The 27767-nt window shown below is 40.0% G+C and overlaps 1 protein-coding gene across 1 annotated transcript in view; it reads left to right on the forward strand.

Annotated features, from left to right (window-relative positions):
• Window positions 1–27767, forward strand: part of XRCC5 (X-ray repair cross complementing 5) — a 96258-nt gene that overhangs the window by 22456 nt on the left and 46035 nt on the right. Inside the window, exons 9-14 of the mRNA XM_007966202.3 lie at window positions 275–387; window positions 2018–2080; window positions 6734–6871; window positions 7745–7835; window positions 10779–10912; window positions 17450–17643. Of these exons, the coding sequence (XP_007964393.3) occupies window positions 275–387; window positions 2018–2080; window positions 6734–6871; window positions 7745–7835; window positions 10779–10912; window positions 17450–17643 (733 nt within the window). The remainder of the gene's footprint in view (window positions 1–274; window positions 388–2017; window positions 2081–6733; window positions 6872–7744; window positions 7836–10778; window positions 10913–17449; window positions 17644–27767) is intronic.

A 27767-nucleotide genomic window follows, 5' to 3' on the forward strand; every position in this document is an offset into this window, starting at 1 on the left:
GCTGGGTAATCATTAAAGTAACTAGATTGCAAAATACGCTACTTTAAAAAATGTAATTAGATTTTAATTGTCTCTGTATTGTATATGTGGTTTGTGTATCTGCTGCTGCTTTTTCACCATTGATCACAAGGGGCAGTAATCTGATTTCAGGGAATAGAAGATGGAGGCTTGGTCTGGCGTGTGCATGTATTGTTAATGTATGCGTAGAGCTAATTTCAGCTTGTAGAAAATGAGGCCCCATATGCTTAACAGATGCTCTTCCCTTTTTCTCCAGGGTTCCGCTATGGAAGTGATATAGTTCCTTTCTCTAAAGTGGATGAGGAGCAAATGAAATATAAATCGGAGGGGAAGTGCTTCTCTGTTTTGGGATTTTGTAAATCTTCTCAGGTACAGTTGTGAACAAAATGAATGAGCTTTTTCCTAGCTGTTACTTGAAATGGTGTGCTTTTGATTGGTCATTTTGTTTGTAAGGTATATTTATTTCACTTATTTTATTTATTTATTCTTTTTGAGATGGAGTTTCGCTCTTGTTGCCCAGGCTGGAGTGCAATGGCATGATCTCAGCTCACCACAACCTCCGCCTCCCGGGTTTAAGCAATTTTCCTGCCTCAGCCTCCCAAGTAGCTGGGATTACAGGCGTGTGCCACCACACCTGGCTAATTTTGTATTTTTAATAGAGATGGGTTTCTTCATGTTGATCAGGCTAGTCTCGAACTCCTGACCTCAGGTGATCCGCCCAACTCAACCTCCCAAAGTGCTGGGATTATAGGCGTGAGCCACTGTGCCCGGCCTTGTTTTACTTTTAATCTTTCTGAAATGTAGTCTGGGGGTTGATGTTGCCGTGGTATGTTTTTTATACATTAGGAAATTGAGGTTCAGAGCCATTAAGTAAATCTATATGAGCATAGTACACTAAAAATATAGGATGGTTTTTGAATGGGGAATGGAAGTGGAGATGAGGGGTATTTGAATTATATGGGCCTAATCCTCATCCCTTTGAGACTCAGTCTTCTTGAGCTGGTATTATGGTGAAAGTGCTCATAATGTCTCAACTCTAGAGGTGAGAGGGCATAACAAATACGTGAGAAACATTGCCCAATACAGCACATGGCATGTTCTTTAAAATAAACCCCAGGCTCTAGATTTCATAGATGAGACAAAGTTCATCTTGATAGATAAGTGCAAGTGGTTATGATTTTCAGAACTCTTCAATACTCATTTTCTAATCTGATATTAGTAGAGCTGTTTTGACCCCTCTTGATACTGTGCTAGATAAGTTAATTGAATTTAAGCGGGTGGGGGGAGGCATGCAGTACTCATTTTCGATTTAATTTCTCTTTCAGCCCTTCCCCTCTAATTCTTCATTCAGGCCTCTACTGTTCATCAGTGCCTCATTGCTACTCTTAGGAAATGCAAACCACTTAGCTTTGTTCTTAGACTTCATCGTCTGATCTTTGCTAATCTCTCTGATCTAATTTTTCACCTTTTCCCTCACACAGTGGCACTATACTACTCCAAGAGCTATTCTCCAAATGTACCATGCTTTTACAGCACTCCAGACTTCGATTCTTACTGTTTTCTCTGGAACGCTTGTGCCCAGACTTTTCTCTTAGTTCCTCTTTGTCCTTTTAAATCTCAACTTAGGTGTCACCATTTGCAGAAACCTTCCCTAATCCCTCATGACCAGGCTTATTGCCCTCCTTATGTGCTCTTATAGCACCATGTAACCTGGACTGTAATACTGCACTGCAGTTAATTTCATATTTATCGAAGCTCCTCAAGGGCAAGATTATATTCTGTTCACTGTTGTGTTTATAGTACTCAATGTTGGACGTATGCTAGATGCTCAGATATTTGTTGTGTTGAATTGAATTAAAATTCACGTAATAAGATGTTTTTAGTATCTGAATGTTTTTCAGTAAGAGGATTTTGAATGGAATTTCTTAGCAATGTGTGGCATTACAGTTATACATGTTACTTATTTTGGATCAAAACCAATTCTTTTCCTCTCTTGTAGGTTCAGAGAAGATTCTTCATGGGAAATCAAGTTCTAAAGGTCTTTGCAGCAAGAGATGATGAGGTGAGTTGGCAGCACGTCTTTGAGGTAGTGCTACAGAATTGAATTGTAAGTCTGTGAAAGCGAGTTGTTTGGGGCTTTTGTAGTTTAAAATGACATGAATTCTTGCAATAGGAGTGGGAAAATCCACTAATCTTTAACTGAAAATGGAGATATGGTAAATGAATTTGTGTTAGCATGGGCACAAGACCCGAGGACATGGAGACCAAGGAAGTATTAAAAACATTTTGAACAACTGCATTTAAGTATGTGAATTTCACAGTCAATTGTTAAGGAGGGTTGGGGTCACGTTGACATTTTGTGTTGTCATAAGCATCCTGGATGTGCACTTCAGTGACTCACTAGACTGCTTTCGTCATTGAGGAAATGTGTCTTTTCTCTATTCCTCTCTCAGCGCTCTTTTCCTGCCTCCCCAAGATACTTTGTTTTTAGGCTGGTTTTGCTCTCGCTAACAGCCCATGACTGCTGCATTCTGCACTCACATCTGCCCTTTTTGTAAATATTTTCTATTTGATCTCCAAGTTAGAACTAACTTTGTTGGAGATGTTGATTTTAACTGGAAGTTTGCAGTCCACTATCTGTTTAAGGCAACTTAAGCAGGTTTCCAAGATCCTGAAGTATTTACATTTGCAATTAATAAACTGGATGTAGAAGCACATTTTTTGTTTGAGGTGGGGGTAGGGTGGTGGTATAACTAGTATAGTTCTCTTTTTCTCCTCACTTCTGGAAAGTAGCTGGTTGCTGATGTAGTGAATGACTATGCCATTATTATCTCAGAACAGTTAAGGGAAGAAAATGTTTGGCTTCTACGCTATTCTGAATGAATTATTAGAGCAGATATTAGCATACATGAATCTTCAAGTTTGAGAATCTAGCTCATGGATTTCTCTTGAGTGAAATCCTGTTGGGAATCATGGAAGTCTGGTATATACTGTCAAACCACAACTTAGCTGAAGTTTTATTTTGTTTTGTTTTTTTAAGAGACAAGGTCTCACTATGTTTCCCAGGCTGGCCTGGAACCCCCTGGGCTCAAGTGATTCTCCTGCCTCTGTTTCCCAGATAGCTGGGACTATAGGTGTGCGCCACCATTCCTGGCTTCTGCTAAAGTTTTAACTTCCACTTACTGTCTCATTACACAAAGAACATTCTGATCACTTCATGAGACTTGGTGGGTATGCAGTGAGGAATCACAAAGCTGTGTTGAGACACACATGTTGGGTAATTATGTAGACTTGCTAGCTAAGGGCAGCCTTGTGGATTGCATAATTCGAATCTGGCCTTATACAGACACTAATTTCTGTATATCATAGGATCACTTTGAGGTAACTCAAGAAAAAAAAATTTATCTCCTAATGGCAAAGGGATACTGTCTAGTGTCAGTTTTTGATGTAGTCAAAAAATGAGAATATCTAATTGGAGCTTATGAGATAAGCAAGGGAGTAAGGAAACAATGTCATATGAGGACTTCCAGTTAAAAAAAAAATTGCCTGGAGGAGACTTGTGTAGGTAGGCAAGTGTAGGAGGGATGACAGACATAATAGCACTCTTCATGCATTTGGAGAATTATCCTGTAGAATAGAAATTAAACTCTGCTTCATATTAGAGGGGTGAACTGGAAACAGCAGGTAATGGTTTTTGTTCAAGATGAAGAACTATTTTGTCAACAAGAATTACTGTCCTCACTGGATTGTTTTCTTGTAAGATGGTCACATCCCCATTTCTGTAAGTTTACAAGAAAAGTCTTTATCACCCCCAGTCAGATGTACATGTGGGTTGTTAAACTAGATCAATACTGTTGTTTTTTAGCTCAAATATTCTTTGGATAATTCTGATTCTTTGGATAATTCCCTCTTACAGTTTTCTCTGGTCATTAGCATATACTTTTTTGTATTGAGAATCTATACTTTTATGTGCTGATTTGCACTGTGTGTAGAAAACAAGGGGGGAAAGAAAGGAAGGAAATGGAGCTTTAGTTGAGTTATACACAGGTATAGTACTGTCTTACCATGTAGCAGTCATTCACAGCCCCATCCTTCCTTTTTTTTTTTTTTCTGATACGGAGTTTGGCTCTTTGTAGTCCAGGCTGGAATGCAGTGGTGTGATCTCGGCTCACTGTAACCTCTGCCTCCCGAGTTCAAGTGATTCTCCTGCCTCAGCCTCCCAAGTAGCTGGGATTACAGACGCCTGCCACCACGCCCGGCTACTTTTTGTATTTTTAGTAGAGACGGGGTTTCACCATGTTGGCCAAGCTGGTCTTGAACTCCTGACCTCAGGCGATCCGCCCCCCTCGGCCTCCCAAAGTGTTGGGATTACAGGCGTGAGCCACCATGCCTGGCCCCTTCCTTCTTTTAAACATCCTAATTGGTGTTATCAAAGACATATAAATAAAAAAACTTCAAACAAATTGAAAGTAATCTCTTCCTCAGATTCTCATTGTGTTTATCTAGCCCTTTCATATGGGACTTAACTATTAGAACATACATGTTCCATATTTGCTACATACCTACATAGCTCATTTCTGCTAGTAAAGAATGTATTAGTTAAGTGAGGTCAGGGACTCATCTTTGTTTTTTCACAGGGCTCAAGACAGTGCCTGGCAAAGAACAGGCACTGAGTAAAATAGCCTTTGAACTGAACTGAAAAAGTAATGATTCTATTATGAAATTTGTAAGGATTCTAATGGCCAGGTCTTGGGGTCATAGGTTTTTTGTTCGTTTGTTTTGTTTTTACAACAGCATGGCTGAGAGGTCATAGGTTTTTAACTTTGATAAGGTTAACCATGATAGTGAGAAAAGTACATAGTGTTTGGGTAGTTCTACAGAGAGAGAGAGAGAGCTGACTAAGGTAAATCTGGAATAGAGAAGGTATCAATTTACTAAGCCTTGAGAAAAGATTAGAAGCTGGATAGCCAGAGATTTGTAAGGGGGCATTCTAACTAGCAGGAAATGGTATGAGCAGAGGCCAAGTATGAGACCTGCCCCCAATCGGTGATAGCTCAGTAGGGCCAGAATAGAGGAACCACTGGAAGGGAGTGACGTGATGAACTCTGTGAACAGAGCAGGCTGTGAGGGAAGAGATGGATTTGAGAGACAGTGTAGACGTAGAATTGGTAGAGTTTCGTGAACACTTAAAAGGTGAGGGATGAAGCCCAGCACTTTGAGGGGCCGAGGCAGGTGGATCACTTGAGGTCAGGAGTTCGAGATCAGTCTGGGCAACATAGCAAAACGTCATCTCTACTAAACATACAGAGCTGGGGATGGTGGTGCGCGCCTGTAATTCCAGCTACTTAGGAGGCTGAGGCACAAAAATTGCTTGAACGCGGGACACAGAAGCTGCAGTGAGCCGAGATAGTGCCACTGCACTCCAGCCTGGGGTACAGAGTGAGGCTGTCTCAAAAAAGTGAAAGATGAGAATGGTGTGGTGGCATTATCAAAGACTGGGGTTTCCAGTTTGGTTGACTGGGTAATGATGTTAATGAAAATAGGGAATCCAGGAGGAGATTGAGGGGGAAAGATAGTAAGTTTAGGTTTTAGTCTTGTCGTGGTGAATGTGAACCATTCGTACGGAACAGTTTGAGATAACTGAGTATGCCGTGTGAAATATCCACCAGCTAGTAGGCAATCTAAGTCTAGATCTTAGGAGAATTTTAAAAATGAATGTACAGGTCTGGCACGGTGGCTCATGCCTGTAATCCCAGCACTTTGGGAGGCCAAGGCGGGCAGATCACCTGAGGTCAGGAGTTCAAGACCAACCTGACCAAAATGGAGAAACCCCGTCTCTACAGAAAATAAAAAATTAGCCAGGTGTGGTGGTGGATACCTGTAATCCCAGCTACTTGGGAGGCTGAGGCAGGAAAATCGCTTGAACCTGGGAGGCGGAGGTTGCGGTGAGCCAAGATCGCACCATTGCACTCCAGCCTGGGCAGCAAGAGTGAAACTCTGTCTCAAAAAAAAAAAAAAAAAGAATGTACAGATTTTTGATTCATCAACTCATGGGACTGGATGAAATAATCCCCAAGTAGAGTTTTAGAGTGAGAGGAAGAGAGAAAGGCCTAAAGTAGAATTTACAAATTGGGGAAGAGAGAACAATCGGGAGGATGCTGTTTCTGAAGCCAAGGAAGGAGAAAGTATAGAGACAGCGGAATGGTGAGATGCTACTGTCAAACAAAAAAATCAGGAACCAAGGAGTTGGCAATTAGGAGGTGATGGGTGACTTCAGAGGATAATTTTAGTAAGGAAGTGGGGCAGTAACTGGACTAGACTGAAGAATAGTTATGCACTAAGCAGTGGAAACAGCGTGCCTATTATTTTATGAAATTTAGAGGTAAAGACAGGAAAGATACTGATAGCAATTTATGGAGTGGGAGGGACAAAAGATTTTGTTTAGGAGGGCTGAGACGAATTTATTTTTAGGGTAAAGATAAATTTAGAGAAGGAAGGTTGGAGAAGTAAGACAGGATTTAGTTAATGAGGTTAGCCCCAGAAGAGCTGCAGTAAATGTAATCAAAAGCAAATGTGTGCGGTTCGTCCTTAAAGTAAGGGGGCACCTAAAAAATATAAAATGGAAAGAAAGCGATAACAGTCATAAAGTATTTAGTTCTGTTGTGAAAACTCTCACATGTTGAATATGTGTTAATACTTCCATCTTTCTTACCAGGCAGCAGCAGTTGCACTTTCCTCCCTGATTCATGCTTTGGATGATTTAGACATGGTGGCCATAGTTCGATATGCTTATGACAAAAGAGCTAATCCTCAAGTCGGTGTGGCTTTTCCTCATATCAAGCATAACTATGAGGTAAAACCCAAAGTCTTAATGCTTTTTTTTCTTCCTTCAGTTCCTTTAGTCTAAGCAGTGTTTCTCAGCTGCTATTGTTCATGGTAATTACTTGGGGGTCTTATTAAAATGCAGATCCTGATTCTGTAGTTCTGGGGCAGGGCACCGATTCTCCATTTCTCTCAAAAAATGCTGATACTGGTTTGTGAACCACACTTTCAGTTGGAGGAAAAAGTATACATTATAAAAATAATATAAGAATCTTTTAATTATAAAGTATTATAAGAATCTCTTTACTAAGTATTATGAAAATCTTTTTAGATTAAAAGAATCTAATCCATAAAGGTTCACCATGGCCTTTTCTTGGTTCTCATCCTTCTTGACTTATTGGAACCAAATAGAAAGAGAAATTACCTCCATTTTTACAAATGAGAACTATGAATACAGGTTGAGGATGTCATTTTGTTGTGATCCTTGTGATACAGTTTATTTAGGGCTCTCTTGTGTAAAATACAGTTCTAAATTCCTTATCGTTTCCTCTGTCTCAGAGAATTTACTGTGGCAGAAATGGAAAGAGAAGGCACATGTCTTGACATCCAGGTCAACCTTCTGCACCCCAATCTTCTCATTTGTTGTATTGGTCATGCAATTTATAGCAGTCCTGTAGTAGTCTTTCTTTTATGCGTTTCTCTTATGTTTAATATTCTTTATACTGTTTGCAGTTGTGAACAACCAATAGCAGAAGTCAAAACACTTCAATTTTCGTGTGCCAGAATTGGGCTGTCTGATGTTTGAAATATTTCTGTTATGCTACTTTCACAGAATTTGGGATCAGTTTTATATTTTTTCGTTACTTTGATCATTTCTGCATTTACCCCCTTTCTTTCTCATTAGTGTCTAGTGTATGTGCAGCTGCCTTTCATGGAAGACTTGCGGCAATACATGTTTTCATCCTTGAAAAACAGTAAGAAATATGCTCCCACTGGTGAGTTTGTTTTCATTTAGATCACTCATTTACTCTACACACACTGTTCTTGGGAAATCACCTGTCTGCTAGTTTTTGGTTGGGGCCAGGTATTTACAGGGTTCAATTAGTTGGATTTCCAATCATACACACAATAATGATGAAGGTGGTTTACTTGGTGTTTTTCCACTAGTAGAAATAGGTTTGCCCTAAACTCATCCAACACTGTTCAGTTTTTGCCTTGGAGCATGTACCTAGGGGAAAACTTGATGGTAATAGATGTCCATCTCTAGTTGTGAGCAGAGTTTGCCCCTGCTGAAGTGAATCTGAGTAGTATCAGACCTGTGATTTTAGTGTTCTATGTAAAGTCTGATGTAGCTTTGAGATGAAAAGTGACAGTGCTGAAGATTAACTTTCCTCTTTGCTCCTTTTTTTGTAGTTTGCACCAACAGTCCAAGTCTCATTGTTACTTATTTCTGGCTTTTAGGAGTTACTTCAGATTTGGTATGAAAGGCCCTTATTGAGCATCTGGCTGCAAATGACAGGGTCCTATACAGAATGATTCTTACAGCCACAGGTCCAGTCTTTCAGAGAGTCTGTCATTTAAAACAATTGTAATAAAATATAATAGGGGGCAGAAGTAGAAAACATACCAAAAAGAACAACAAATGATGCGTAGATGTTTTAGTTTACAAGTTTAAATATACTGTCTGTGTCAGTGCAGGATTAGGGAATTGTGAGGTGGGTCTCGGAACTCAATTCTTTCTGTTATTTTGGCTAGACCCTTTGGAAGTAGTGTGCTCAACAGGCCAAGAATCAGTTGGTTTCCTAGGGCCTGTATCTTTACCTTCCTTCTACAAATGAGTCTGTCTGCATCACAGTGGAGGCAGGCATGGACCTGATTGTATGGAAGTTGCCACTGTGTTACAGTATTACTCTGTCTCTACTTCTTGATAATTCCAAAACTTAAATGAGTAGAATATTTAATTTAATTACTTATTTGATACAGGGTCTCACTCTGTCACCTGGATGCAGGGCAGTGGCATGATCATAGCTCAGACTCTCTGTGTATTAGTTTGTTTTCACTCTGCTGATAAAGGCATACCCGAGACTGGGAAGAAAAAGAGGCTGGGGAGGCCTCAGAATCTTGGCGGGAGGCGAAAGGCACTTCTTACATGTGGTGGCAAAAGAAAATGAGGAAGAAGCAAAAGTAGAAACCCCTCATAAACCCATCAGATCTGAAGTGAATAAATCTAGAGACTTATTCACTATCATGAGAATAGCACGAGAAAGACCAGCCCCTCTGATTTGTTTACCTCCCCTGGGTCTCTCCCACAACATGTGGGAATTCTGGGAGATACAATTCAAATTGAGATTTGGGTGGGGACACAGCCAGTTTTGGCTCAAGCAATCCTCCCTCCTCGGCCTCTCAAGTAATTGGGACTACAGGTACACGCCACCATGGCTGGCTGATTTTTAAAATTGTTTGTAGAGATGGAATCTCACTATGTTGTCAAGACTGGTCTTAAACTCCTGGGCTCAAACAGTCCTCACATCTCAGCCTCCCAAAGTGTTGGAATTATGGGCATGAGCCATCACTTCCAGCCCAGAATGTTTTTAAAAACCCACTTTGTTAGTAGTTTATTTTGTTGACATAAATCACTCAGGATCTAAAACATTAAATATCTTCTGTTATCTATTTTCTGTCAGTTAGCATTTGTTTACATTTTCTCCATTGGAAAAATGGACCATTAAAGTTATTTCGTGTATTTCCCAGTAGATGTCTATGTAGGGATGCAATGTCAGGATGATCTGGCCTCCTACTACCTTATAGTAGTAGGTGAAAAATCACTGAATGTTCACATGTACAAGTACTGCCTCCTACCTGTTGCTGGGAGGGCCTTGAATTAGCAAGTTCAAGATGGTGTTGGCTGTGCCATTGCCTGAAACCTACCCTGAAAAGTCCATAAACAGGTAGAAAAGAAATATAAATATCTGTATGCTCTTTTATTTTGTTGTAGCTGTACAAAAGGGATATTTGAAAAGGTGCAGAATAGAAGTATAATGTACTTTTTAGAAACTGCTTACTCTCTTCCACCTTTTGCCTGGTGACTGTGGATGTTCCAGAAATAGTGCCTCAGGTTCAACAGCTGAACTGCTGTATAAATCAGCAAAATCAAAGTTATACACGGTAGTTTAGGCAGAAGTATCTTTGGGAGCATTGCCTTTCATCCATATTGCTTTGGGCTGTGCCATTTATATTGACTGAGTAGATTTTTATTGAGGAGCACTTATTTTCTATTAGTATTAGGAGAGATCTAAGGAAAGAGGATGTCATATTTCTGCTCTCATGGAGCCTGAGAGTTTGAATGGAGTAGGATAAGACATGTACTCAGGTGTGATTAGTTTCATGGAGGCATTGAGAGAGAAGAGAGCTTATTCTGCCTTGGTGGATTGTGAAGGAATCAGCCCACCCTGATCCAGTGGTATCTTCCTGTTAAGACACTGTACTCTGATAAAAGTTATATTAAAGTCCTTAAAATACTTCATTACCAGAGAGATTTTTTCTTTTTAATGTTTTTCTTCTTTAGCTAATTACTAGTTTTTAAAATATTAGGTCAATGGATACTAAATATTTTGTTCCAATCTCCATATAGGGATTGGTTTTTATATGGCTGTATTCCTCTGAAACACACACTCTTGCTTTTGATCTGATACTCCGTTGTCAAAGGCTCACTGAGTGGTAGAACTGGAACCTAATCAATCCATCACTCTAAATTGATCTTTTCATGGATAAGAAAACCAAGACTTGGGTTAAATACGTGCATAGCTAGAGAATACTTTGGCAGGGCCAGGACTGTATAACCTGCCAATATTGCTGTGGATAGCTCTACATAGAAAGCATTTGTTTTCATGGAGAATAATGAAAATAACCATTTTTCTTTCTGCTTCTCTATCTTTAAGAGGCACAGTTGAATGCTGTTGATGCTTTGATTGACTCCATGAGCTTGGCAAAGAAAGATGAGAAGACAGACACCCTTGAAGACTTGTTTCCAACCACCAAAATCCCAAATCCTCGATTTCAGAGACTATTTCAGGTGAGAGAGGAAGAATGAACAAGTCTTACTTCTTTTAAATGAAAGAGAACTCAGTGCAAAGTTACGATCATTGGCCAGTCCTAAATAAATGTCTTTATTCTCTAAAGGCCCCATTTGCTCTATTTAATGGAAGAATAACATCTTTCTCTCTTACTTCAAAAGGTAAAAATATTCTGAGCTCTTAGAAAGAAAAATAAAGTTAGAATGTTTTCTTTCTTTTCTTTTTTCTGGAAGAAGGTTACTTAAACAAACAAAAAATACAGGAAGGCCGATTGCCCATGCTGGAATGCAGTGTTGTGATCATAGCTCACTGTAGCCTCAAACTCCTTTGCTCAAGCACTCTTCCCGCCTCAGTCTCCTGAACAGCTGGGATTGCAGGCACATGCCATCATGCCCGGCTAATTTTTAAAAATTTTTGTAAAGACAAGTTCTTGGCTGTTGTGCAGTGGTTCACTCCTGTAGTCCCAGCACTTTGGGAGGCTGAGGCAGGCGCATCACTTGAGGTCAGAATTCAAGACCAGCCTGGCTAACATGGTGAAACCCTGTCTCTACCAAAAAATGCAAAAATTAGCTGGGCATGGTAGCACACGCCTGTAATCCCAGCTACTCGGGAGGCTGAGGTGGGAGAATTGCTTCAACCTGGGAGGCGGAGGTTGGAGTGAGCCGAGATCACACACCTGTACTCCAGGTGAGTGAGACCCTGTCTTTAAAAAAAAAAAAAAAAGAAAAAAAAAGGTTCCTAGGCTGGTCTTTAACTCCTGGGCTCAAGCATTCCTGCCACCTCAGCCTTCTGAGTAGATGGGACTACAGGTGTGTACCGTTGCCCCCGCCAGATGCCTCTTTTATATTTTTTCAGGGTTTTCTCCTGTATTGTATGTAAATAACACTTTTCTTCATTTTCTATATCAAAATAGTAGGAGAGCTTGTGTGAACTCTCTAATAACATTGTTAGAGAAGACGTGTTCTAGTGCCACATTTCTCAAAAAGTTCATAATTAAAGGGAGCATGGGGTCAGATAAAGAGGTTATACTGTGAAAATAGTGAAGAATAATTACAATACAGAAAATATAAAAAATGTACTTCTGAATCTTAGGCCAAAGGAATTGGAAGGCAGAGATTGGATTAAGGTAAACTGGAGAAGTTGACAAGAGAGCTGACTTATGCTGAGGAAGGTGAGGGCTAGACCATGGTTGAAGGAGAAAGGAATATTCCAGTCCTGGATTTAGTTGATGAGAGCAGGACATAGGCTTCTCTGAGCCTCACAAAACTGAAAAAAGATTATAAGCAGCTGTTTTAGGCAAGCTGTTGCTCACAGAGGAGTAGAGGGCCCTCTTCTGCAGCTTGGGGGTAACAGGGCGTGTGCTGGAGAGACCACAGATTCTCCCTTTTGACTCACTTCATGAAACATCTGTAACTAACTTAAGTTCGAATTGGGGCTTTTGATTTGAGGGATCCTCTACTTGAGAGAAACTGCCTGTTTTTTTGATGCTTTTAATTCTTTTAAGTAGTGAAAAAAATCTTTTGTTCTAAAATTAGAAATGTGAGGCTTAACATGTGAAGACTTTACTCTGAATACTCATGCCCCTCAATTTATGATGGGGATACACACCTGTAAACCCATCTAAATTGAGAATATAAGTTGAAAATGCATTTACTACACCTAACCTACCAATTGTTATAGCTTAGCCTCACCTTTAAATGTGCTCAGAACTCTTACATTAGCCTACAGTTGGGCACAATCATCTGGCAGCCTAATGCACTGTAGAGATTGTCTACCCTTGGGAGCTGCAGCTTGATATCACTGTCCAGCATTGCAAGTGTCCTACTGAGTTCTACTGAATGAGTATCGCTTTCACACTATTGTAAAGTAGAAAAATTGTAAGTTGAACCATCATAAACCAGGGACCATCTGTACTGCAGCATGCTAAGTGTAATGAAGTATAAATTACAGATATAAAAATCCTTTGGTGTTTTTTGGCAAGTGTACTTGAAGACCTAAAGCCTTATGCCATTTGTAGGAAAGGTAGGAGCAGACCAGTTCAAAGCTTCCCAAAATGGTTCACTGTGGAGAAAAAGAGAAACTTCTATTAATACTATTTTGCACACTTATCTAGGGTAGTTTGTATTTATCTTTAATAAATGTTTCTTGGAATTACAGACAGATACAAGCCATAAATGCAGGCATTTTTATATTCCAAAGTGGCTGCAAGTACAAGCTTTGATTTTTATTAGTTTGTTTTGTGGGGGAGAGCTTTTAATATGGCTTATCTATATAAAGACGTATCTTTACTAGGACATATAAACTTAAAAAAATCTTGTTTATTGAGTACTAATAATGGACCACATGCTAAAGATCCTATAAGCTTACTTCTTTTTTTTTTTGAGACGGAGTCTCGCTCTGTCAACCAGGCTGGAGTGCAGTGGCGTGATCTTGGCTCACTGCAAGCTCTGCCTCCTGGGTTCACACCATTCTCCTGCCTCAGCCTCCCAAGTAGCTGGGATTACAGGCGCCCGCCACCATGCCCGGCTAATTTTTTTTTTTTTTTTTTAGTAGAGACGGGTTTTCACCATGTTAGCCAGGATGGTCTCGATCTCCTGACCTCGTGATCCATCCACCTCGGCCTCCCAAAGTGTTGGGATTACAGGCATGAGCCACCGCGCCCAGCCAAGCTTACTTCTTTTATGGACCCCCCTTAGAAGAATGAGAAAAGTACAGAGATAAAAAACCAGTAGTTAAAACAGTGGTTGGAAAACACCATGAGAATAAGAAGAAAAAGATTTTTGCAAGTGGGTGACTTAAGGAAGGCTTTGCTGAGGAATGAGCATTCGGACAGAGTTCTAAAAGAATAAAGGGGATGCATGTTGTAAGGAGAGCATGCCATGCAAAATAAATTATGTGGAGAAGCTTGAAAATATGAAGAGCTAGAATGTGGATCCCTTTGGCTGCAGTATAAGTTCTGTATGGGAAAATGATGGAAAAGGTGACAGAGAAGGTAAGTTGTAGGTAGGTTGTGAGTACCTTATATGCCACATTCAGTCATTTGGATTTTACAGCAGTGGGTAATTATTAAAGAATTTTCAGTGGCCCACTTGAAGGCTTAAGAGTTAAAGCAGTGATGGAGAAAGTGGAGACGAGAATCGATTCTTAAGGCATTTAGAAGGTATAGCTAGAACTTGAGTGATTGATGGAAAATAAAGAGGAATTGAAGATAACAGGATCCTAGCTTGGGTGACTGAAAAGATGATGTCACCATTCAATATGATAAGGAATACAGAATGAGCAGGTGGAAAAGATAATTCATTTGTTTTCACAAGAGTTAAATTTGAGAAAATCTATTGGATATCCTGGTATAGTCACTCAGTGAGAAGTTAGAAACGGTTGCAGAGCGCAGAAGACAAGTCAGGTCTAAACACACAGATTTGAGAGTCCTCCTCATTGAGGCAGAAAGACAAGTGAGTCAGATCGTCTGGGAGAACACGTTGGGTGAGAAGGAGAGAACCAAGTAGAGAACCCCAACATATGAGTGAACAATTAGACATATAAAAAAGGGCTGTTACAAAACAAAACCAAATGCTCCTACCTCCATCCCCCAACAAAAATCAGCAAGGTAGAAAATTAGGAGAAATGCATCTTGGAAGGCACAGGAAGAGAAGACTTGGAGAGGAAAGAATCCCAAGTCAGATGCATAGTGGCGAGTAGAGGTGAGCTTAGCAAAGGGTCTTTAGGAATTCGTAGTCCAGTTTGAGGACTTTGGGGACACAGAATCAGTTGAGTAGTAGTGTGCAAGCCAGGTTACAATGCCTAGATGAGAAAGACTTCCTGATGAAGGGAGAGAAAGAGAGGACACAGTAATCTGTAGGAGGTTGTGGGACGCAAGAAGGCTACTTTTTTCTTTTTGAATGAAATACCTACAGCTAAGGGTAAATGAGCTTGGAGAAGGAGAGAGAGATTAATAATCAATTTGTTATCAAGAGATTCTAATTTTGGGAAGAAATGCTAAAAATATATAACGGTTAAAACCGCCTTTTAAATAATTCATGCAATGTTGCTAAAATCAGTATATTAGTAACTTCTGAGCTACTGTGGTCTGTAGGCTTTTCCTCTAATCTTTTTCAAATTGTAAAAATCACATCGAGTAACAGTTGTTTAAAAGAGAAATAAATAGGTCAAGAACTGTGATTTCAGCTTCCCAGCCATTCAGAAATGTCACTTTCTCATAATCCCATTTTTTTAATGCATTGGGAATTTTTACCTGAATGAGTTTTATAAGTATCTCGCTTAGCTTAATTTGCCTAAAATGTGACCTTTCAGAAAATACGAGAGGGAGGTTGGTACTTCAGAACATCTCTTGTAGATCCTTTATTATTGACTTATGGATGATGACACTGAAAAGATTGCCTGGAGTTTATGCCGAAAATCTGGAATGTTTTTCAGTAGGAAGGCTGGGTAGGATACTTGTCCATTGGTTGTTCTAGCCCTTTTCCAAGGCATGTCAATTGGATATCACAGAATCTTTTAGGAGTTTATGAGAGGTAGTCCGCTATGTTGGGTGTTTGATTACTGCTTTACATCTTTAGGACTTTCTAAGCTGTTGAGATATTTTAATGAACCAAGGGAGAGCACTATGAATAAAGGATTATGCATAATAAGAAGGTGGAGCGGGTAGATTCACAGAGTTTGGGATCATTTGGATTTGCTTAAACAATTTTGGGATTATCTTGCTTTACATTGAATAGGCCTGATGTTATTGATGCTCAAGGGAAAGTCAAGTAATTAGGAAAGAATAAAGCAAGCATCAAACTGAGAGGAATGAATATGTACTATGGAGGAGGAAGAGCTGTGGTTGGTGGTTGAAATGGGGAGAGAGCAGGGAGAAGCGCATGAAATTTCTGGAGGAAATTGGTACTTAATTCCTACCTCAGGGTTTTTGAAACTTACAGGACATTGACTCTTGGATGATACTTACTATTAAGCCTAAGCATCTTTTATTTTTTTAGAATAGAAACTTTCAGCTTACATTTTCCTCAGTGTAGGAGAGGAGTCCATGGGATAGTATAAATCGTATACTTTGTGATAGGAGTAGTATTTACAGGAGCTCTTCAGCTCCCTGGTGTTCTGTTTGTTTTTTTCAGAATTACAAATTTATAAGTTGTTTAAAAGTGGGAATAGTTATACCTTAATTTTGGAATTAATCTTTATCGAAGGAAGGAAAACATCAATCAATGGATAGTTTCATTTCTTTCTTTGTTTTTTAATGACATCTAATGTTACTGCTTACCTTTCTATACTCCTTTTAAAGCATTACCTTTTCTGGACAGGCCAAGGCCTGGCACAGGCCTTATCTGCCAGGTGCTTATTATGTGCCTGGTAATATTTTTGATGCTTAGAATTCATTCAGTAAAGAAGAGAAGAGCCCTACTTCTAAGGAGGAGGGTTAGATAATAAACAAGTAAACTAGAAAATTGATAATTTTAGATAATGATGGAGGCTATAAAAATATAAAATAAGGGAAGTTACAGAAAATGACTACGGTGGTAGGATGGGGTGGAGGGGCTACTTTATATAGAGTGTCAAGGAAGTCCTCTCTTTGGGGATAGTATCAGCAAAGACCAAAATGATTTTTAAAACAAAAAGGGATGAGGGTGGGGCTAACTCCTTCGAGGTTTAGGGAAAGACAGAGGAGGCAGGGGTAGCATTAGGTCCAGGCCCCAAAGGTGGGATGAGCTTGGTGTAAGAGCGAAGCAGGAGGAGCCCAGCCTGTTGGGATTGTGAGTGAGGAGAACAAGTGGCCGGCGATTCGATCAAGGAGGCAAGCAGGGCTGCGTCACAGGACCCTAGGGTATAGTGAGCAGTTCATTCTCGTACCACCTCCAGTCAGACAGTGGAAGGAGAAGCCGGGAGACCAGTTAGAAGGTGACTGTGGTAGGCCAGGGATGAGGTGATGGGTCCCGGGCAAGAATGGTAGCAGTGGGGAAGGAGAAAGATGGATGGACTTGTGGAGAAAAGTGCAGACTCAGCACTCGGGGACAACTTAGTATTCTCGTCTCTTTCGCAGACTTCTCTCTGGGACTCACTGAGCATGGGCAGCTTCCCTGTAGCAACCTGTTTCATCCACCACATGGCATTCTCTGAGATTAAGTGAGAGAAAGCACAGCATGATTTAGAGAGATAAAAGGATTATAACAAGAAAGTTACAATCCCAGATTATCAGGTCTTGGAATTAGGTATTTTAGGGAATCTTGCATATTCCCCAAGTAGTAAAAGCAACAGCTTTGATTTATAAGGTGAGGCTCCTTTCCAGGAGGTCCAGAGCAGAAGATACTGTTGCTAGGTTTGGACCTGTTTTTACAATTGGTTAGGTATTGACCAATATCCTGCCAAGAAAGGTGGTTCTGGGTGAATCCTCTGTTATTTTTTACATGTGGTATGAATCACTTAGCCCTCCCACACTAAAGATGGAGGATCCTTGATCAGAAAATATAAAGAAGCCATATATGTCTCCATCTGTGTTTTAAAATCCTTACCTTTTCCAACAGTGTCTGCTGCACAGAGCTTTACATCCCCGGGAGCCTCTACCCCCAATTCAGCAGCATATTTGGAACATGCTGAATCCTCCCGCTGAGGTGACAACGAAAAGTCAGATTCCTCTCTCTAAAATAAAGACCCTTTTTCCTCTGATTGAAGCCAAGAAAAAGGATCAAGTAACTGCTCAGGACATTTTCCAAGACAAGTAAGTACTCGGTATAGTTGCATTTAACATTGGGGTATGTAAGATTTGTGGTCATTTTGGAGTGGCTCTGGAGGTGTCACATAGGGGTCTATGGAATTAAAAAGGTAGGAGGAAGAAGCCTTTTGCTATTTGGCCCTTACACTGAAGTACCGATTTCTTATATCTGTCTGCTGTGATCGTATTTTATCCTTGCTGTTCACCTTGGATTTAGAGCTACCTTCTGGGCTGATGACTTTTTGATCAACATCAGATTCTTTGGTGAATTATATATAATGTATAATCAGATAAGTTTCTGAATATCTAAGTCTAAAAATACTTTAGACTTTTTAAAGTAAAGTACTGAGAGTGACTGTGTTGAAGAGCATAGGTTTTTTTGGTTGGGAGGAGATTAGATGTTGATGATATCAATGAGATTTTTTGGAGGAAAAGTGGGAACGAGAGTGAAAAACTATCAGTTCTTTAGCCATTCTGTTAGTGTATCAGTGATGTACTTGGTTGTGCTATTGGGGAGGTATTTGTACTTTAAGGTTTGCAAAATGCTTTTCATATACCCTTAAATCAAGCTTACAACTGGCTAAGTTTTTTCCCTCTTCTGTTCACAATCTGTGTCAGCTTCCATTCAAAACAAAAATAAAACAAGAAATTGTTGTTGCTCATCCACAATTATTTGAGTATGTAAAATTGATTTTTACCGGGTTTAGGTCAACCAGTTATTGGTGACTTTTTTTTTCCTCGAGCCAGAATAATCTATACCTTTCTTTTGGCTGTATTTTGAGATCTGATTGTAAACCATGACTTTTTTTCCCTTTTTTGATTTTCTCTCCACAACTATCTTTATTTACAAAGCTTCTTATTTATAAATACTGCAGTGGAGAAGTATTGAGTAATTTCCGGAAATCTTCACAGGTTTCTATAAATCATTGATTTAGAGAATTACTGTCTAAATTGAATAGAAAGCTTTGCACATTCTGTGACTTTCTAAAGATTAACATCCAAGCTTTGTCAGAATTGAAAAAAAAATCATGCACTTGGTTCCTCCCCGCACACCGCCTGCCCCCCGTAAGACCATCTCTCAAGGAGATTGATAGATTGTTTCTTGATAGATTTTTATGATGTGCATTCCTTATACATCCTGGAGAAGTTTTCGTTTCTGTTTAGTCTATCATCATTCTACACAAGAAGACTGTCCCTAAAAATTCACTTTCCCTCTGCTATCCTTATCTACCTTCTGGATTTGTATTTTAAAACAGTTCAATAAAAGTCTGCAGCCTTTTCCTTCTGTGACACCTTACTCTAGTCTTACTGCAATCACAGGGCTATTCTCTTTGTGTGTGTTAAAGCTCCAGTCCATGATCTTACTCTGGCGCAGTGGGAAAGAAGTGGGCCATTTTTCTCCTCTTCCCTTTGATTAAAATGTAAATCAGGTAGTTAAAAAAGCACGCCACACAGACCCAGAAGAATGCTGTTCTGTCATTTGATCCGTGCTGTGATCACACCTTTGGCTCTGGTCCTGCTAGCACTCTTCTGGAAGCTTGGGTGTGCTGAGCTTCTTGTTCTTTGCTCCCATAATGGTTCGCAGCATAGCTAAGTTACTCTTGCAGGGGCCTGAGAAGTGTCTTATTCACACACACTTGCTCACGCTCCTATTCTCTTCTGAGAAAGCTTAGTTTTTAAGAATCGCAGAAATGATTCATTTAGCAAATATTGAATACCACCTGTATTCAAGAAGAATGATTCAGTCCTTTCTACAAGGTTCTAAAACCCCTCAATTTTGATGATGAACCTCCAGTCAGTTCTAGAGGTAATTTTTCCAAGGAAAGAAAAAATTGCCAACAGTTTGCAATGTCTGTATATATTCATCATCTCTGGATCCAGGGTACGTATTTCCAGTGTACCTGGAGAGGGCCTAAGATCAGGAGTGGACAGATGTCTGTTCGGGAAGTTTAATCGTCTTAAGAGCTGGGAATCATTCCAGTTTTTTCACTCGATATGATTTTGGTGAAATAATTTTACCTTTATGAGATTTTCTTCACCTAAAGAAAAATCTCGAGAGATATTATAACAATGAAATCACAGATATTAAAGCACTTTGAGCAACTGTCATCCTTCACTTAACGACAGGGATACATTCTGTGAACCGTGTCGTTAGGCGATTTCGTTGTGCAAATGTCACAGAGTGTACTTACATGAACCCACATGGTGGAGTCTACTACATACCTGGGCTATGTGGTATGGTCTTTTGCCCCAAGGTACAAACCTGTGCAACGTGTTACTATGTTGAATACTGTAGGCATTTGTAACAGAGGTATTTACATATATAAACATATCTAATAATAGATGCCTAGATGCCTAGGGATACTGAAGTGGGCAGATGACCTGAGGTCGGGAGTTCGAGACAGTCTGACCAACATTTTTAGTAGAGAATCCCCATCTCTACTAAAAATACAAAAATGAACGCATGCACCTATAGTCCCAGCTACTTGGGAGGCTGAGGCAGGAGAATCTCTTGAACCTGGGAGGCAGAGGTTGCAGTGATCTGAGATCACGCCACTGCACTCCAACCTGGGCTATAGAGCGAGACTCCATCTTAATTTAAAAAGAGAAAAAAAAAGAAAAGGTAATGCCTTGTGCTGTGATGTCATGACAGCCCTGATGTCACAAGGCGATATGAATTTTTCAGTTTCATTATAATCTTATGAGATCACCATGTATATGTGGCTCGTCATTGACCAAAACATCATTTTGTGGCCTATGAATGTATTTGGAGGGAAACCAATAGTCAAAACCTAAAGCAATAATCGTATCATTATCTATAAAAACATTGAATCTTTGAGAAGATCTGATGTTTGTCTTGGACTTGTTGAATACCTAGTGTTAGAAGTGATTTCTTCGTTTCAAGAGGATAAGAACACCATTTGACGCTGTAGTCCCAAATATACTAAATATTACCCTTATCAAATAAAAGCATTGCTTCCCTTAATGTTGCTGTACACCCTTGAAATGAAAATTCATCTCTTGGACGGGGAACTTGCATGAGAATTCGGACATCTCAGGTCTAATCCTGCTTATGCAGCTGATGTGTACGTGATCTTGATTTCTGTTTATCTCTATGCAGATAGTCTAAAGCTTTCTGCTCTTTTCAGGTCCACGAAGACTCCTCACTTACTCTCAGCAGACATCCTCACTTGGTTAATGGTTAAGACTTCAGACTCCAGAGTCAGTCAATATGAGTCAGACCCCTTGCTCTTCAGTGTGGCCTTAGGCATAGGTGACTTATCCTCTTAAAGCCTTAGTTTCCTCATGGGTAGAATAGGGATAATAGGAGTATCTGTCTCATAGAGTTGTCATGGGGGTTAATTGAGCAATGTATGCTGTTCACTGTTATATCCCTAGGACCCAGCAAAGTGCCTAGCAAATAGTAAGAGTAAATGGAGTTTGGAATAAATGATTTTAAAAATCCTAGTCATGTGCCTGGCACGTTAGCAGTGACAATGACAGTAGAGGCCAATAGGTGGTGTATTAGTCTCTTCTCATGCTGCTATGAAGAAATACCCAAGACTGGGTAATTTCTGAAGGAAAGAGGTTTGATTGACTCACAGTTCCACATAGCTGGGAAGGCCTCGGGAAACTTACAATCATGGCAGGAGAAGCAAAGGTGCATCTTACATGGCAGCAGGCGAGAGCAAGTATGTATCAGCACAGGAGAAACTACCTTATGTAAAACCATCAGATCTCGTGAGAATTCACTCGTTAACACAAGAATAGCATGAGGGAACCGCCCCCATAATCTAATCACTTCCCACCAGGTCTCTCCCTGAACACTTGGGGATTACAGTTCAAAATGAGATTTGGGGCTGGGCTCAGTGGCTCACACCTATAATCCCAGCACTTTGGGAGGTCAAGGCAGATGGGTTGCTTGAGGTCAGGAGTTCCAGACCAGCCTGGCCAACATGGTAAAACCCTGTCTCCACACAAAAATTAGCTGGCTGTGGTGGCACAAGCCTGTAATCCAGCTACTCGGGAGGCTGAGGCATGAAAATTGCTTGAACCCAGGAGGTGGAGGTTTGCAGTGAGCTGAGATGACACCATTGCACTCCAGCCTAGGCAACAGAGTGAGACTCTGTCTTAAAAAAAAAAAAAGGAAAAACTTGGGTGGGAACACAAAGCCTAACCAAAGCAGGTAGGAACTCCTCAGTTTTCTGGCCCATCTTATCTCAAAATACATGTTTTTGCATTTACGTTCCTTCTTTCCTGTCTCAGTGAAATAGGGTATTTATTTCATCCTGCCTAAGGTAAATTCCTTTACCTGTGCCCTGGATCCTTTCTTTTCTTTTTTTTTTTTTTTTGATTTTAGTTTTTGAGACAGGGTCTCTCTCTGTCACCCAGGCTGGAGTGCAGTGGCGTGATCACAGCTCACTGCAACCTTGACCTCCTGGGCTCAAGTGATCTCCCAACTTGAGGATCCTCAGTAGCCTCCTGAGTAGCTCACGCCAGCTAATTTTTTTATATTTTGTCAAGATGAGAGTCTTACTTTGTTCACTAGGATGGATTCCTTTTTCTGCCTCATCTGGTACTTTAATCCACTAATAATTTCTTTTCTCTTTCTGTATTTTTAGCTTCTCCCCATCTACCACCAGCTCATTTCTTCTCTCATGTTAAATTTCTTTCATTTAACACAAAATAAAATAATCCCCTAGCTGCTTCCCTCTAATTACTACCTGTTACTAATTATTAATCTAATTATTATCTTTCCTTCCAGAAGCCAGGCTGTTAGAAGAATAGTCTACTCTGCAACCTTTCTCAGCTCTCATTCTCACCAGCTTCTGCCCCCACCACATCCTTGAGACTCTTCTGCTTTGTGGTCCTTTGCTTTCTTGACCTCTTTGTAACTCTTGACACTGTCAATTATTCCTTCTCTCTTAAAACTCATGTATCTGTCTTAACTTCAGCTTCTCCAGATTTTTTTCAGTCTTTGGCAACTCCCTCTCAGATTCCTGTGGGGGCTGCTTTTGTGTGTTTTTGTGTTGATATTCTGTAGGATTTATCCTCAGAAACAGCAAACATTTATTGAACCTTATGCTGAAGAGGCCATTAAAGCAAGCGTTTTTAATCAGGGTTCCAAAGATGACATCAAGAAATCTGTGAACTACCTGAAATTATATTCAGACTTCAAAACTTAATGTTAAGTGCTTTGCATGATGCTAAATGCTTTACACACATTATCTGTTTGGACCCACTTTGCCATCCTATGAAATAGATTCTTTTATTGACCCCCAACTTAAAGCTCAGGATTAGAGCGCAGGATTAGAGAAGATGAGAAACTTGCCCAAGATTGTAGTTGGTAGGTGTTAGAGTAAGGATTTAAGCGTAGGCATTCTGACTCCAGAGCTTGTACTTCAAACTGTAATGCCATTTTGCCTTAGCAGTGCATATCCCAAGACCTCTTTTTTATTTCAGAGCCTCAAAACTACTAAATATCTATCTTCAGTTCAGATTTGTATCCTATCCACTAAATAGCTTAGGTGCCTGTGGGCCCCTCAAGTTCAGTATGCCAGAAATGGCTTTGTTATCTGCTTTCTTCTTCCTGCTCCTTTCCAACCCCTCTTTGTGCTATTATTCTCTTACTTCAGTGAATGACACCTAATTTCTTGGGAGTCTTCCTTTTCTTTTACATTCTATATGTAAATTGGTTTACCAAGTTGTATTACATTTACCTCAAGTCTAACCCTTTCACTTAAGGTTAGTCTGGTGGCTAATGGCGTTGATTTTGGGGTCGAATTTGGAGCTAAACTCACGCGTTTCCCCTTAAAAGCAGTTGAAACTGGCAAGTTACTCAGTGTCAAGTGGCAATAACAAATGCCTGCCTTCCCGGAGGTTGGATAGAATGGATGAGTACAGGATTAGTTATTTCCCCTTACTGTGTGCTTTAAACAAGAGATCAAACTTTCTTGAGGCTTGGTTTGCTCATCTGTAAAAGGATGCTGATAATCAGTAACTCGTAGGGTTGTTGCAAAGTTTAACTGAGGTAATTTAAATGTGTTTAACATAGTGACTACCACATGGTAAGCATTAAAAAGAAATGTAAGCTCTTAATAGCATCGCCCACTGCCACTGCTTTTATGTAGGCCTTCTCATTTTAGCCTGCCTCACTGAGATAACCTCTTCACTAATTTCCCTAATTTGTCTTACCCTTTCCAATCCATGCTGTTACCTGAGTTTAAAAAACAAATCTGATCCCATCACTCTCTTGCTTAAAATTATTATTATATATGTATTTTTTTGAGACAGAGTCTTGCTCTGTCACCCAGGCTGGAGTGCAGTGGCCTGATCTCAGCTCATGCAAGCTCTGCCTCCTGGGTTCACGCCATTCTCCTGCCTCAGCCTCCCGAGTAGCTGAGACTACAGGCGCCCGCCACCATGCCCGGCTAATTTTTTGTATTTTTAGTAGAGACGGGGTTTCGCCATGTTAGCCAGGATGGTCTCAATCTCCTGACCTCGTGATCCAGCCGCCTTGGCCTCCCAAAGTGCTGGGATTACAAGCGTGAGCCACCATCCCCGGCCTAAAATTCTTAAAAGTAATGATTCTTAATCATATGTGAGAGAGAGAGAGTGCAGTGAACTCACTTGATACAAAATCTATGAACCCTCTTCCTAGAAAAATGCTTTAACATACTAAGTTGAAGTTTGGTTATAATTTCTGGTAGTTCACAGATTCCTTGATGTCATCTTTGGACCCCCAATTAAAAAACCCTTGCTTTAATGGCCTCCCATTATCCTCAGCATAATGTCAAACTTTTTTACACAAATGAGAGAATCCAGATAAGCAGAAAGAAAAGAGGCATCTATTCATAATCCAATTATCTAGAGAAAACCGTTTTCTTTTTGTAAAGCAAGTAAAAAATGAACTTATTTAAAGAAACCATTTATCATTTCACAACACATCAATAACCAAGTAGAAAATTTTAAAAAAATATATATATATATGTATGTGTGTGTATATATATATAAGCCTGGGCAACATAGTAAGACCCCATCTCTACAAATAATATAAAAATTAGCTGGGCATGATGGCACACACCTGTAATCCCAGCTACTCTGTAGGCTGAGGCAGGAGGATCATTTGAGCCCAGGGTTCAAGGCTGCAGTGAGCCATGATTACACCTTTGAATAGCCACTGCACTCCAGCTTGGGCAACATAGTGAGACTCCCATCTCAAAAAAAAAAAAAAGACAAGGAACTAATAATTAGGATATACAAGGACCTATACAAGGACCTCTTGGAAAATCAAAAAATTTTTCCATGGAAAAACAGGCAAAGATTATAAATAAGCAAATCACAGGAGCAGAAACTCAGCTGGCTTACAAGTGTATGAAGAGATCTTCAGTCTCAATTAGTAATCAGAGAACTGTAAATCAAAGCAAAACAAACAAACATTGGCAAATATTTTTAAACATTAGATGAGACCAGTTGTTGGTGAGAATATGGGAGAAACAGGAACTTCTGTGTACTGCCAAGGGGGAATGTAAACTGAGTAGGACATTAGAAGCTACCAGTGAACTTGTCACTAGGGAAAATGATCTGTAAACATGGTGGATCCATATCATGGATTATGCTGCAAGTAACAACCACATCGACAGATCTCTGAGGTCACCATTGAAGGAAAATTAAGAAAAAGAATGAGATCTATAATAGCACAAAATCATCTTGTAATTAGAAGGCACATACACAAAGCAGTACTGTGTAACTTATAATGATATGTACATATCTAAGATACGTCTGATATATCTGTGGGTACAAGAGGGTAAGTGGGGTGCAGAGGGAGTGGGAAAATCACTATGAAGGGGAAAGATAGTAAAATACAATGAGAAGGGCCTTGCACAGCCCGTATTTGATAATGGGCTAAGAAGTGATTAGAAATTTTGAGTGACTGAATTCCCTATACCTGAGGTCCCTCTTTAAAAAGCTCACCCTTCTTATAGATGAAGAAGCCAAGACTCTAAGTTACAATGATGTAAACTACCAATGACAAAGTGCGCAGTCAACCTTCTGCCTTCTGTTTATAACACTAACCTGCCCTAGTTATATCTAAAGAAAAATTTACTTTCATACAGATTTCACAGCTTCTCAACATCCGTATACCTGGGAAGATAAGAACATTTGTATATCCTTCCATGTGAGTCCTTGTGATTCATTCAGGCCGTAGGTTAAGTTCCTTTTAGTTATTCCAAGGAGAATCAGCATGACCAAGCAAAGCAGGTTGCAAAGGCAGGAAGCAGAAGCAATATCCTATGGAGGTACCTTTCTGAAACAGTCTCTTCCACTGTTGTGGGGTCTTCCGGCAACCCTTCAATTTAAGTGCTTGATAACAAGGCTGCCGAGATAGGCTGACCTTGTAGCTTTTGTAGTCTCTCGTACAGCACTGGTCAGATCTACGTAAGCGTCATCAATGCTAGTGCATTCAATCACAGCAAAACGAGACTTCTTCCGTCACTTCAACACTGGCTTCCCGGTACTTGGTGAGGTTAGCTTTCCCATGGTACTCACGAACTTGTGCCAGTAGAAGGCCTGGACGTAACTTCTTTGCATCATCTGCCTACGTATAGTGACCCCAAATGCACGAGCTTCATAACTCACTGCAATTATTCTACCAGCCCTCCATAATTTGTACTGTACAACTGCACAAAGTTTATTCCTCAGATGAAGATTTTGCCGCTGCTCCATTGGAACAAAAAAACAGTCCATGTCCATGAGAGCAACCACACAATCATGTCCAGTAGCCATTTTTCAAGGTAACAAGACACCTGGCCAGACTGCCAGCAGTGGGTGCTGCAAATGCTGGGCTCGGTGCCCACTGGAAGGAAGATGGAAGAAGGGCTTTTGAATATCTTTTTGCCTTTCTGGGAGCGGGCCAGAGAGTTTCGAGACAGATTTATTCCCCGTGATGATGGAGGAACAGAAAAGGGGTCATGAAGGATCCTGTCCAGGCGACCGTCCCCCACAGTTCAGCAGGGATCAGCTGAGAGCTGCCCAGCAACAAAGCCACCAGACTGAGGACAGACAGCACACATGCTATGTAGAGAAAACCATTTTCTTTCCTCACGTTTTTTAATGCTCCTAATTAATGTATTTTCTAGCTCCATCTCTCGCTACTTCCCAGCTTGCACCTTATGCTTTAGCCCAATACAACTGTTTTCTATCCTCTGAAAGAGATAGGCTGCCTATCACAGTATTTTGTTAATTGTCTGTATGTATACTTAAATTTTTATTTGGCTGAAGGTGTTGATAGTATATTAATTTTTGTATATTGAGAGTTTAAAGTCTAGCTTAGTGACTGATACATAGTACATATTCAGTAAATATTAGCCTAAATAAGTGAGTTGCAAAATTTATACATGTTTGTGAAAGAAAATAAGAAAGGAAAAAGAACAAATTACCCATGGTCTCATCATCCAAATGCGCCAACTGCGACATTTATATGTCTACTGTGATCTTGTGTGTATAAATTTCTACTTTTTAGAGCTTAGTTCCTTCATAGATAATTTAGGGAAGAGAGTCATTACCTTTTCCCACTTCACACAGACATTATTAATTTAGTATATGCAAAATTCCTAATAATGCTATTAAATGATTTGGCCTGGAGAATATTAACCCATACTAAATTTTACTATGTTCTACATATGACGGGCTACTTTTACTTGCCTGGTACGGGAAAATTGTATGTCTGTTTACCCTTCCTTCCCTAGAACCTCATTTTGGGTGGGTTGAAGAAATTATTCATGTGATTCAACTTCATATACCCACATAACTTAGCTTTTTATGTGTAATCCTTCTTAATACTACTATGTAAGCTAATCTGTATTTTTGGAACAGAGTAGTCGATATACTGATGGTACTTTTCATTATAGTGCTTTCCTAAGGAACAGACTGAAGCTCGGAGAGGTTTGTAGCTTACTGGACTCTAAAGTCTAGACAGATAAAAATTAGTACACAGTGAACGCCATCAAGAAGGTGTAAGATTCTAGTGCTAGTCAGTGGCAAAATTGAGACTAGAATCCAGGTCTTTTGACTCCAACTCTTCAGTAGTTTAATGTTGTTGACTTGTCTCTTGGGAAGAACTGGCAAAG

This window comes from Chlorocebus sabaeus, chromosome 10 (genome assembly GCF_047675955.1).
Source record: "Chlorocebus sabaeus isolate Y175 chromosome 10, mChlSab1.0.hap1, whole genome shotgun sequence".
NCBI classification, from domain to species: Eukaryota; Metazoa; Chordata; class Mammalia; order Primates; family Cercopithecidae; genus Chlorocebus; species Chlorocebus sabaeus.